The sequence below is a fragment of the Poromitra crassiceps genome (assembly GCF_964638095.1).
Source record: "Poromitra crassiceps genome assembly, chromosome: 4".
Classification (NCBI taxonomy): Eukaryota; Metazoa; Chordata; class Actinopteri; order Beryciformes; family Melamphaidae; genus Poromitra; species Poromitra crassiceps.
The window spans coordinates 65,099,211-65,113,181 of NC_139626.1; the positions used below are offsets into that span (position 1 = coordinate 65,099,211).

The window sequence follows — 13,971 nt, forward strand, 5'->3', positions numbered from 1 at the left end:
TGGTAGGGCTCGTTCTCCTCCGAACGAGCTCCCTCCTCCGCAGTAGTGGTGACGGTGGTAGCACCTTCCCACTCTTCCCCGCCGGAAACCTCCTCCTGGGGGGTTTCCTCCTGGGGGGTATCGACCAGGGGGTCGTACGTAGGGAACTCACCCTGCTCTAAGAATGGATCTAAACTCAGGCTGCTCAGACTGGGCCTGAAGGCCCTGACCAGCAGGGGCTTCACCCACGACAGGGTGGTCGGACCCAGCGGACGCGCTCCTCTCGAGAGGCGTACCGCTGGGAGTTATGTCCTCCTCAACAAAGAGCGTAGCTCTATGTCGCTTGAACTAACTTGAAGGTAGCACAGAGGCTGCAAGACCAAGGGTTTAACAGCGCCTGTGCAGCGTGCTCGTGCCCAAGGCAGAACACGCAGCTATCGTGCCGGTCAAAGTCGGCCAACGTAGCCTTGCACACGGCGCAACCCCTCGCTGACTCTCCCTTCTCCATGCTCATAGCATGAGAATGACAAGCTAACCAGCAGCAAGCTCCCGCAGCAACGCACTCGAGCTCAGATTCAAACGTTACCCCAGCCGGGGTGAACGCAGCCAGCTACACGGCGGTAGCCTAAGCAGAATGTGCTAACGCACAATAAGGCAAGATGCTAGTCGCACGGATGCAAGCTAGCTATCTAGTTAATAACTGAGAGCGGCAACACACTCAAGTTAATACTCTCAGAAACAACGTTACCCCAGCCGGGGTGAACGCAGCCAGCTACACGGCGGTAGCCTAAGTAGAATGTGCTAACACACAATAAGGCAAGATGCTATTCGCACGGATGCAAGCTAGCTATCTAGTTGATAACTGAGAGCGGCAAAACACTCGAGTTAATACTCTCAGAAACAACGTTACCCCAGCCGGGGTGAACGTAAGCAAGCTACACGGCGGTAGCTTAAGCAGAATGTGCTAACAACACAATAAAAGGCAAGGCGCCCTTAGCTTTTGATGAGCTCGTCCGTCCTGGTGAAGAGATGCAGGAATGGGTCCCCGAAGCCTGAAGAATCTCGTCCACCGTACGCCTTGTTTAGTCGGGCAAGACGGAATTAGCTCGGGCTAGAGAGCGCAAACGTTAAGTTAGCACACGGAGCTTTGAATAATATGTCCTCAGCGGGCTGGAAGAACGAAGGAGTGGCCTCGTGGGATCTGGGCGGACGTGACCTTGTCACGGGGAGAGGAATGTGGGTGCCCGCCTCAGTCCCAGGATTACCACGCCACCTGTTGGTGGGTGGTTTGGTTTTATCTAAAGATCATTTTTGGAGCAAAAATAATATTCTTCCAGTGGCTGCGTGCGCAGTGAAGATGGCACTAGAGTGAGAGCTTGAGTTCGAAACGAAGTAAAACCCCAATGACATGCTTCATACTGCTGTTGGCTAGGATAGGTAACTGGTGATTTGTGTCTTATTTGTTATCGTGCATTCCTTTATAACTGGGGACTGGTAATCTTATGACTTCAAAGGTCATGAGCTGGGCGGTGACGTCATCAGAGCTGGTATTTCCCATTCCAAACTCGTAGGAGCCTCAGCAGCCCCAACCTAAAAAATCCAAGATGCCGCGCAAAAACAGTAGTAGTAATCGTAGTAATATTGTTTAGCACTTCTGTTTTGTTTGTGTCTCATTAAATCAGCTGTATAACACAGCACTGCCTAACTTCTATCTGTGTGGACATGAGGCTGCAGTGTTTGTATGCGCAAAATGCCGCGAAATGCCATGTTGTCAATTGCTATTGCTAACAATGGCTAACCTGGCTAGCGACTGGATCTGACCAATGAACAGTGAACTTCCCAGCTCAAGTTTTCTGCAAATGGAACGTTAACAAAACGGATGTGATGTCATTTAGCCTCCACATCCCAGTTATTTTGCAATAAAGGAACGCACGATTAGCTTGTTAGCTTGCTGTTAGCTTGTTCATTATATTGTTTGTTATCTTATTTTTAATCTGGATTGGGCTTCTAAATGTGTTTTACCTCGGATTTTGGCACAAGGGATAGTAACATCTTGTCCTGTGTATTAAAGCCCTATTCAGCAAGTTTTCCAAGTTTTGCTATTGGAGAAACTGCGCCCTCTGCGTGCAATAGTATCGATAACGATATCGCCGTTCAAAGTCAACAAAACACAGCGCCAGAAAGCTCTATGTACATGTTGTGACATCGGGTACTCACCACGTGATGAAATAATAATCCATAGTTCCGTGAAACATCATTTTCGTAGCAAATCTGAATCGAGTTACTTCCTGGTTTCCAGGACCACAACGTTGCCGCTGTAGAGCGCATGCGCGCATCTTTTTTTTTTTTTTTTTTTTATTGCCTCGGTACGCTGGCAGCAAACTGCTTAGTCCCAGGGCTGGCCAATGGAGGGCGGTGTGGGATAAATAAAGGCGAGAGTCTCCCTATTACAAGTCAATCTACCATGTCCTATGACTAAAAAGCTCTTATATTACAGTAAAAAATGTCAAAAATCTTACTGATTGGGGCTTTAATGAATGCTCAGCTTTTTGTCCCCAATATTAAAAGTTGACCCAAGGAGCGGGGTTTTTTTTTTTTTTTTTTTTTCTGAGCTCAAGAAGAGTTAATTTGCAAAAACAGATACCTGCCATTCTTAAAATCAAATAACACCCGTTTGAGTGCACATATAAATGATTTAGATGATTTATGTGAACATGATTAAGTGAAAATGTTTTAATTACTGCCAAAAAGTTTGCATGTTCTTCCCGTGCCCCCTGGGGGTTTCTTTCACATAGGAACCCCTCACCAAAAACATGCAATATCCTGGTCGCTGAAGTGGTGCCTCATCTGGTCGTCCAGGGTGCCTGTTCGGAGGGAGGGGAACTCATTGGAATAGTGTGATCCTCCCACGTGCTATGTCCTACCGGTGAAGCTTCCCCTGTCAGGTAAAAAGAAGCGGCTGGCTACTCCATGTCTCGGAGGAAGCATGGAGCCAGTTTTGGCTCTCCCCAGATCAGCAGAGGGTGGAGCAGCAACCCGGATAAATTAATTAAATTAGCACTAATGGGGGATAACAATGGGATAAAAAATCCCATCAAGTAATGATCATAAATACATAAATATCTCACTACTATAATAAGGTGAGGGGTGGCATGTGGGCCACCTGCGTACGCGAAAACGTGAAGTGTGCAAGACTTTCGAGAGCGAACCAGTGTGAAGCACACAAAGGATTAAAAAGTACAAATGAAGATATCTGTTTTTGCAAGTGAACTTTTCTATTTCAACAAGAGGCAGTGAGGTGAGAAAATAATGACATGTTCTCTCAGAGAAGACAGAGTAGAGCTAAATGTTGGGTTTCACATCACATCAGCAGGAAAATGAGAGTTCAGGTATTGTCACTGATATTAATGTGCACGTAAAACAGAATTTAAACAGTCTGTTCAACAGTAACAGTGATCCTGACCTGAGAGTCTCCAGTCTACAGTGTGGACTCTGCAGTCCAACAGAGAGCAGCTTCACTGATGAATCTTCCAGGTCGTTGTTACCCAGGTCCAGCTCTCTCAGACTAGAGGACTGGGAGCTGAGAACTGAGGCCAGAGCTTCACAGCTTCTCTCTGACAGCTGACAGCCACTCAGCCTGATGGAGAAATAGTGATGAAAAAACAACATTGAAAATGTTTATTTCCCTCCTCACAACATATATTGAATCTTTTCAGTTGGTATGCACTTACAGAGCTTTATTGGAGGCTTTGACCACTGGCAGCAGCATCAGAAGAGCTTCCTCTGAAGCAGAGTATTTCTTCAGGTCAAACACATCCAGCTCTTCTTCTGAAGACAGTAAGATGAAGACCAGAGCTGACCACTCGGTAGGGGAGAATTTGCCTGTGGAGAGACTTCCAAAACTCATGTGGTTTCGAATCAACCTCACAAGAGTCCGGTCATTCAGCTCATTCAGACAGTGGAACAGATTGATGATTCTCTCTGAAGACGGATTCTCCCTGATCTTTTCCTTGATGTACTGGACTGTATCCTGATTGATCTGTGAGCTACTTCCTATCTGTGGCAGCAGACCTCGTAGGACAGTCTGATTGGTATCCAGTGAAAGACCCAGGAGGAAGCGGAGGAACAAGTCCAGGTGTCCATTTGGACTCTGTAAGGCCTTGTCTACAGCACTCTGGTAGAGGTGATTTAGTTTAGATTTGTGTCTCTGTTTACCTGGTTTGGATGTTGATTGTGGTTCTGACAGCAGATTGACACCAGATGTGGTGAATGAGGCGATGACATGAACAGCTGCCAGAAACTCCTGAATGCTCAGATGGACAAAGCAGAAGACCTTGTCCTGGTACAGCCCACACTCCTCTTTAAAGATCTGTGTGAACACTCCTGAGTAAACAGAGGCTGCTCTGATATCAATGCCACACTCTTTCAAGTCGGCTTCATAGAAGATCAGGTTGCCTTTCTCCAGCTGCTCAAAAGCCAGTTTTCCCAGAGAGAGAATCATCTCCCTGCTCTCCGTATTCCAGTGTGGATCTGTCTCAGCTCTCCCATGATACTTGATGTTCTGGTGTTTGGACTGAACCACCAGGAAGTGGATGTACATCTCAGTCAGGGTCTTGGGTAGGTCTACCATCTCTTTGGTTTTCAACACATGGTCCAGAACATTAGCAGTGATCCAGCAGAAGACTGGGATGTGGCACATGATGAGGAGGCTTCGTGACGTCTTGATGTGGGAGATGATTCTGCTGGCCTGCCCCTGATCTCTGAATCTCTTCTTAAAGTACTCCTCCTTCTGGGGGTCAGTGAAGCCTCTCACCTCTGTCACCATGTCAACACACTCAGGAGGGATCTGATTGGCTGCTGCAGGTCGTGTGGTTATCCATCGGCGAGCTAAGGGAAGTAGTTTCCCCTTGATGAGGTTTGTCAGCAGCACATCCACTGAGGACGACTCTGTAACATCAGTCAGGATCTTGTTGTTCTGGAAGTCTAAAGGAAGTCGACACTCATCCAGACCATCAAAGATGAACACAACCTGGAACTTGTCAAATCTGCAGATTTCTGCTTCTTTGGTCTCAGGAAAGAAGTGATGAAGAAGTTCCACCAAGCTGAACTTTTTCCCTTCCAGCAGATTCAGCTCTCGGAAAGTGAATGGAAATATGAACTCTATATCCTGGTTGACTTTCTCTTCAGCCCAGTCCAAAGTAAACTTTTGTGTTAAGACTGTTTTCCCAATGCCAGCCACTCCCTTTGTCATCAATGTTCTGGTTGGTTTGTCTCTTCCAGGTAAGGGTTTAAAGATGTCTTCACATTTGATTGTTGTTTCTGGTCTGGCTGGTTTCCTGGATGCTGCTTCAATCTGTCTGACCTCATGTTCATTATTGACCTCTCCACTCCCTCCCTCTGTGAGGTAATGCTCTGTGTACATCTGATTCAGAAGTGTTGGTTTTCCTGCTTTAGCAATCCCCTCAAACAAACACTGAAACCTCTCCTTCAGACTGGATTTGTGTTGTTGTTGTGGATGTTCATGTTGAGTTTCTGAAAGAACAAATGAACAATGAGCAGATGTTTCAGTATGAGAAATGTGAACATTTCCTGGTAAATGTGTATCTCCACTCCATGACATCTCTTCAGCTCATCACTGGTGAGTGGACAAATAGGTCCTGACTGTGTGCAGCTCAGTGTGAAAGACAACTGGTGTGGTGCTGTTTTGTTTCCCAGTGTGCACCACTGTGTTCAGCATATTCCACTCACATTAACAAATTAATAATTTTACCAGATTATCCAGAGGGACTTCACTCATTTACTTTTCTATCTTGTAATGAATAGATCTTGTTTGGCAAATGTTTATGTTTTCAGCAGTTTGGACACATGGTCATGGCTTTTTTTAATTTAAAACTATATCCATTATATCAATTAGATGAGAAGGATCTTGAAAAGAAAAACAAAACTGGCTCTAACAGACATGATTCACCTATTCTCCACCATCTTTGCTCTCTCTCCATGACATTAAAGCTGTGAAAGCTTCTTACTTCTCTGCAGCTCCTCAGCCAGCTCCTTCTGCTTCATTCTCCTCAGGAAGAGCAGTGTGATGTTTAGAAAAGCCTCTGTGCTGCTCCTCCTCTGCTCTTCCTCCCCACCGTCCACCACCTCCTCATCCTCCCTCTGACTCTCTGAGCATTCTGCCTCATCTGGACTCAGAACCCTCTGGAACCTTCTCAGCTCCTTCTTCACAAAGGTGACGATGGTCTCCTCAAGCAGCTGGAACAGAAAAATATATTAACTAGAAAAGTGCACTCAGTAGAGTGCAGATCTTGATGACATTATCATCAATTGATTGAACAATGACTGAACTCTTATCTTGATGTAATTCTTATCAGTGGCCAGAATGCAAGTTGCAAGTGAGAGCACTGTCATCATACAATAAGATAAAAGAGCTACTAAGAGGGTGAAAGGTTATGTATTGTTTAGGTAATACTTGCATGATGTGCTCTGTGTGTGTGTGAGTGAGTGAGTGTGAGAGAGAGAGAGAGAGAGAGAGAGAGTGAGAGTGTGTGTGTGTGTGTGTGTGTGTGTGTGTGTGTGCAGGGCCGATTTTACCAACGGGCTTACCCGGGCTGAAGCCCGGGGCCCGGGACATCAAGGGGCCCAAAAAAAAAAAAAAAAAATTTTATTTTTTTTTGGGGACGCTTTATGGTTTTTTTTTGGGCCCCCTGTCCAGGGTCTTCGCAAAAAATGTTTTTTTTACTGACGCCATTAATTTTTTTTTGCAGAGTAATAACATCCACTGTGAGATGGTGTCCACCCGCTATGCCGACCACTCGCAATGCCGACCTTAGGTTTAGGCGTGGGGGTGGGAGAGGTTAGGTTTTGGGTTAGGGTCTGGGGGAGGTTAGGTTTAGGCGTGGGGGTGGGAGAGGTTAGGTTTTGGGTTAGGGTCTGGGGGAGGTTAGGTTTAGGCATGGGGGCTGGGAGAGGGGAGGTCGGAACAGCGAGAGGAGGAAAGGCTCTCCCACTTGACATTGATGTCATTGGAAAGTGACATTGTTAGAACATTGGACTTCACCAATCTAGTCAAACGCTTTGCCACGGCAAAAGTCAGGAAGAAGACATTTCAGGTACGAACAGACTTGAATACTGCTTGATTGATTTGTGCAATAATTGTGAGAATGTGTGTGTGCACTGTAATAATAACAGCAATAATAAATACTAAATAATAATAATAAAAGTGCTTGTTGTTTTCCTTTCCAATCAGGCTGTTTATGAAAGAACATGATGGCTAAACCTACAGTTTGTGTTTGTAAGTTAGAATGCTGACAGGAGAGCAGGTGGTGACATGAAAGTTAGTGAGAAAAGGAGAAGATACTGAATAATGACATCACAACAGTATAATCCTAATGTTGATTTAAAATTAGATATTCCTTTAAATACGGCTAAAAAAGGTAAAAAAAAACACTCACATTTTTTTTGAGTGCAGGGCCCCCCCGCTTGAGGGGGGGGCCCTGCAGAGATGAATAGCCCAGGGGCCCATGAAGTGTAAAATCGGCCCTGTGTGTGTGTGTGTGTGTGTGTGTGTGTGTGTGTGTGTGTGTGTGTGTGTGTGTGTGTGTGTGTGTGTGTGTGTGTTTGTGTGTGTGTGTGTGTGTGTGTGTGTGTGTGTGTGTGCACACATGTCTATTTATCTACATGTACTTATATAATGGATGGTAATGTCTTGATCTCCTGAAAGAAAATATAAAATATTGGAGGGATGATCCAGAAGAAGACGGTAACATTAAGGATACCAACTGCCATAAAACACCAACGAGAAGAATTGATTATTTAACTGATGTCATTCTTGACATAATGATGTCACTGTTGAAAGTTGGTGATTTCACTTATGATGTCATACATATGATGTCATCACAATCATCACGAGGAGGGAACAGACAGACACGAGCGATCACATAATCTCCCCCTCGGCTTCGCCTCTGGCAGAGATACATTTCTGAGTGAATCATGGAACACAAGATCAGATCCATCATAGACTGAAAGCCTTCTGAGGGGTATACCACGAATGTTGTATAAGAAGATCCAAGATCTGTCCCTTGATCTGGTTTGTCTAAACCAGATAATTGCCACGGAGCTCGATTGTAGTTAACTTGTACCACGAACATACTGTAGATTGCCACTCGTTAAGTGGAACCAGGTTTTTCGAATCAAGTTGAGAGCGTGTGCACATGAAAATGCCAGTGCACAGCAGCTCGTGCTCGCAAAAGAGGCGTGGTTTTTAACAACTAGCCAATCACAATGCAATATGGACTGCTCCAGCTCAGAGCAGTAGCTTTTACAGCGCCAGACACGCCTATTTCCTCATTCATTCAAGCCAAATCGTGAAGCTTTACTACTATGTCAGAATCAAAATCCGCATCGGATATTATTAGTCTGTTCCCGAATTACTGTCTAAAGTTACCACTTTTATCCACATCAGTAATTTATTTGAAGAGCGGTTTCTGCCTCCAGTATCCTAAGCAGCTCAATTCACCCTCTCAATAAACTCAATAAAACCGGCATGTCTTTTTTGCGAGTGGAAGCAATGTGTAATCTATCTCAGTCCAAAATCCGTATGTATAGACCATTTAGGCTCAATGAATAATAATGATCTAATGATGTGTTTAGTCGCACTGATTGAATAATTCCTATAGGCTATCAATAAAAAAAGAATGATAATAAAATTTAAAAAGGCTTCTGAACTGAATCGACATGGTACGTGCGGGCATAGATTTCATCTATAAAAAATAGCCTATTTTGTGGTCACATATATAGGCTATTGTCAGCAGAGTCACATATCTCCATATTTCATATAATGATGCTGGAAATATGAAGTTCAATCACATCATACAGGCCAAAAGCAACACAGTTGCAGCTGCAAAATGCAGGAGTAGCCTAGATATGAATCATCTGTGTGCAGGCGATCCCATATTAAATTGCTTAGATGTAGTAGGCTATTCTAGCATGTATGACCATTTCCAACCCAACGTCAGCCTCAGCTCCGTTGTGCACACGGCACCGTGCGCTTTGGAGACGTTTATGTAACCTTTTTATGCTGGTTTAGTGATATTTCTCCACTCACTATTCAGCTGCAATCGATCAGCGGGTTCAAACAACGTATCTAGGCTACTTGAGAGCACAAAAATGAATATATAAAAACATATTCCAAAGTGGTAAGTAGGGCTTAATTTAAATGTAGCCTGCAACAAGTGCAAGGCTTTAGTCCTTGATTAATTCAACAGGAGCCTTTTTTTTCATTTTTCTTTTTCTTTTTCATTTGAATGCAATGTATTTTTCATATGGGGACCATATGAATGGTGACTCGCTGTTTCCAGAGAGCTGATTGGTAAGCAGGTGGGTCTTTCATGGGTTTTGATCTTATCCTCTGAACTTAACCTGCTACAAAGCAGGTTAGCCGTAGAGCATAAGTTGCTATGGTGGTCTATCTCGTTAAGAAGTTAACTAGCGTCGTGGTACGGCAAAACTAGGGTTAAACCTGAAGTTACCTCGCTAAGCCACTAATCTTGTTTCGTGGTACACCCCCCTGGGGCCTCTACTACGAATGTTCTATAAGAAGATCCAGGATCTGTCCCTTGATCTGGTTTGTCTAAACCAGATCAGCTCGAATGTAGTTAACTTGTACTACGAACCTTGTTTGCCAGTCGTTTAGTGGAACCAGGTTTTTCTAATGAAGTTGAGAGCGCGTGCACATGAAAATGCCCGTGCATATGAGCTCGTGCCCGCAAAAGAGGCGTGGTTTTTAACAACTAGCCAATCACAATGCAATATGGACTGCTCCAGCTCAGAACCGTAGCTTTTACAGCGCCAGACACGCCTATTTCCTAATTTATTCAAAGCCATCTACTACTATGTCAGAATCAAAATCCGCATTGGATATTATTAGTCTGTTCCGAATGACTGTCTAAAGTTACCACTTTTATTCACATCAGTCATTTATTTGAAGTGCGGTTTCTGCCTCCACGTATCCTACAGCAGCTCAATTCATCCTCTCAATAAACTGCGAGTGGAAGCAATGTGTATGTCTCAGTCAGTTTTAACCTGATGAAGGTCGATAGACCGAAACGTCGTTAATTAAAGTTTTTTTTGCAAGTAATTGACAGTGTGCGGGACTCCTCTTTATTTCTTTCGTATGTCTCAGTCCAAAATCTGTATGTATAGACCATTTAGGCTCAACGAATAATAATGATGTCATGATGTGTTTAGTCGCACTGATTGAATAATTCCTATAGGCTATCAATAAAAAAAAGAATGATAATAAAATTAAAAAAGGCTTCTGAACTGAATTGACACGGTACGTGCGGGCATAGATTTAATTTATAAAAAATTGCCTATTTTGTGGTCACATACAGTATATTGTCAGCAGAGTCGCATTTTTCCATATTTCATATAATGATGCTGGAAATATGAAGTTCAATCACATCATACAGGCCAAAAGCAACACAGTTGCAGCTGCAAAATGCAGGAGTAGCCTAGATATGAATCATCTTAATATGGGATCGCCTGTGTGCAGGTGATCCCATATTAAATTGCTTAGATGTAGGCTATTCTGGCATGTAGGCTATGACCATTTCAATTCCAACCCAACGTCAGTCTCAGCTCCGTTGCGCACACGGCACCATGTGCTTTGGAGACGTTTATGTAACCTTTTTATGTCGGTTTAGTGATATTTCTCCACTCACTATTCAGCTGCAATCGATCAGCGGGGTCAAACAACGTATCTAGGCTACTTGAGAGCACAAAAATGAATATATAAAAACATATTCCAAAGTGGTAAGTAGGGCTTAATTAAAATAGCCAACAAGTGCAAGGCTTTAGTCCTTGATTAATTCAACATTACAATTCGTGCTCCTTCCTAGATGGGAAACTCGTCCAGAAAGGGGTTGGCCATTTTTCCAAACTGCTGATTCGATTGGTTCGTGGGCGGTGTATTTAAGGTCTGATCTTATCCTTGCAACTTAACCTGCTGCGGACCAGGTTAAGTGTGAAGCATAAGTTGCTATGGAAATATATGTCGGTAAGAAGTTAACTTGCTTTGTAATACGGCTAAACCAGGTTTAAACCCAAACTTATCAGGATCAACCTAAATCTTGCTTTGTAGTACAAGCCTCTGGTCTAAAGAGTGCAGCATGGAGAGTGAATGTTTGTTTTGCATTTGACTTGTTGCTCAAGTCAAAGCTGTTGTTTATTTACACACCATAAATATGGACTCCAGGTCTGTTTGATGCTCCTCGACAGACTGATCACTGGTAACCTCTGACCTCTCCTGGTGAGCTCTGGGGGGGAAACAAAACATGTGATATTAGGTCGGAGGTCATATTATCACTCACACACACACACACACACACACACACACACACACACACATGCACACACACACACACACGGAAAATATTGTCATTATCTCCTTGGAGGAGATAATGTCGACATGAGGGGGGAGGGAGAGAGGGGCTTCCATTTGCCTCGGTTTCTAACCTCGAGCCATATCCAAACCATAACCCCAGCCAAGTGGCTTTCCTTGCCTAACCCCAAGCGTGTGCGTCCAAATACAACGCAAAAGTCATGTGACAAAGTGACAGAAATCAATGCCAAGATGTTAGAGTCTGATGCTACAAATGCCAACAGTGACCACTATCTGATGACAGCTAACATCAGGCTGAAACTCCAGGAAATAGAACAGCAGAGTCAACGCAGGAGACGACTCGACATGAACAAACTGAAATGTCAGAATATCAGCAAAAAGTTTGTTTGTTTGTGTTGTTTGTGTTGCCCAAGAGGTGAAATAAGTGCTATCCAAAATCACCAAACTACTCTGTGGCAAAAACATCATCCAGTCTGCTCCTGTAAAAGACAACGGGCCCTATCTTCGTACAGGCGATATCCCCTATTAGCGCTTGCGCAACTGTTTGCGCGTGCCTTAAAGCAGGGAAGATTGCAGTCCGCTGTCCAGGTGTTATGCCAAGTTTTGCACCCCTGCCAGGCAGCAGCAAAACGCATCCCCACCTAACGGGAACATATTGTAATGATTTATACAGAAACATAACTGTTTAAAAATTATATAATTATTTGGGTAGATGTGACGCTCCTGTTTTTAAGTTAAAACAGCCCCAAAATATGGTGGCGATGCATGGTGGTGCGGGGAAGCATAACTCGTCACAACAACGGGCGCAAACGCAGATTAGAGGTGTGCCAAATCATTGATGCACGGCGCAAACAGGATTTGGGCGGTGTTAACCACCAGAATTATTCACAGGTGTGGCCTGGCAATGCCTGGGCGTTACAATCAAACCAGATTCCCGTCTTGCTGTCCATGTAATACAGTTTGCTGTAATTCTCCCCATGCGTAATTTGGATAGGTGTAGGCCTATTGACTGTATATATTATCCCTATCTCATAACGACACCATCACCTCATATACCTGTTAAAAACATCTGAGTTTTGATGCAATTCAGGTTATTTTGTTGACTGGGGTGGGACAATAGAAACGTGTTTGCAGCGGGTAAACGGCGGAGACAAAAGAAAAGATTTGAGGATTTACAGTGGACTCAATTAAAACTCGACTCGTGCCGAGACTTGTGCCAGATTGGCTGTGATGCCAACGACCTTCTGGGTTATAGCAGGTGAAGGTGAATAGCCTATTGCAAGTAGGCTACAATGTACAAGTTCTCTCAATTAATTTACCATAACCCCTCCTTGCAATGTGATAAAAGTTTCTCAGTGAATTATAGTTGATTGCCTCACCGAATAATCTGCTGGTTACCCAATTTTAGCAGCAGAATTTGATGTCCTGGGGTGCCATGTCCGTGCGTGACATTTCTGCGCTGCGCGGAGATTATGTATTTAGCGCGTAAGAGGTCCTTTTAAAAACTCTTAGCGCAAAGTAATTGCATGCTGCTGACGATAGGATAATGCCATCTATCCCCACATTTTAGCGCTGAAACGCCTGCTTTGGCATGTGGCACGCCTATGCCCAGTACAATTATAACAGGCATGCGCTTGTGCTCGCCCCCAATTTGCATTGTGCACGGCGTTAAACGAGCGCAAACGCTAAATTACCGCTTTTGGGAAGATAGAGCCCAACCTCTTAACAGAGAGGGGGACAGGCAGCAAGATGGATGCAGTACTTTCATGAAGTCCTTCAGCGCCCTGAACCAGAACATCCTGCTAACCCTCCACACCTGCAGATAACATACTGACCATCAACACCAGACTGCCATTAAAGCAGTGATATACAACCCGAGGCTCTAGAGCCACATGCGGCTCCTTTATGGGTAGTTGTGGCTCTTTTAAGTCCTACTTAAAATAAATAAATAAATAAAAATCTGATCAAATTTAATGGGAGGAAATTTACTTTCTTTTTTTATTGTGGCTCTTGCAAAGCTTATTTTTGTTGTCAGTGTGGCTTCTGAATAGGACAAGTTTGAGTACCATTGCATTAAAGTAACAAAGAAGGGGAAAACTGCAGGCATTGACTTCATTCATGCCCAGACTGACCTCAACACCTCAGTTAAGGTCCTCACAGACCTGTTCACAAACATCTGGATACTGAAGACTGACCTCAACAACACCTCAGTTAAGGTCCTCACAGACCTGTTCACAAACATCTGGATACTGAAGACTGACCTCAACACCTCAGTTAAGGTCCTCACAGACCTGTTCACAAACATCTGGATTCTGAAGACTGAGCTCAACACCTCAGTTAAGGTCCTCACAGACCTGTTCACAAACATCTGGATACTGAAGACTGACCTCAGTTAAGGTCCTCACAGACCAGACCTGTTCACAAACATCTGGATACTGAAGACTGACCTCAACACATCAGTTAAGGTCCTCACAGACCTGTTCACAAACATCTGGATACTGAAGACTGACCTCAACACCTCAGTTAAGATCCTCACAGACCTGTTCACAAACATCTGGATACTGAAGACTGACCTCAACACCTCAGTT

At 44.1% G+C, this 13,971-nt stretch overlaps 1 protein-coding gene across 1 annotated transcript in view; it reads right to left on the reverse strand.

The window, feature by feature from the left end:
- Positions 1 to 13,971, reverse strand: part of LOC310775422 (NLR family CARD domain-containing protein 3-like) — a 257,943-nt gene that overhangs the window by 25,524 nt on the left and 218,448 nt on the right. The window contains exons 4-5 of the mRNA XM_083635570.1: positions 3,711 to 5,511; positions 3,443 to 3,616 (exon numbers count right to left, since the gene is read on the reverse strand). Of these exons, the coding sequence (XP_083491696.1) occupies positions 3,443 to 3,616; positions 3,711 to 5,511 (1,975 nt within the window). The remainder of the gene's footprint in view (positions 1 to 3,442; positions 3,617 to 3,710; positions 5,512 to 13,971) is intronic.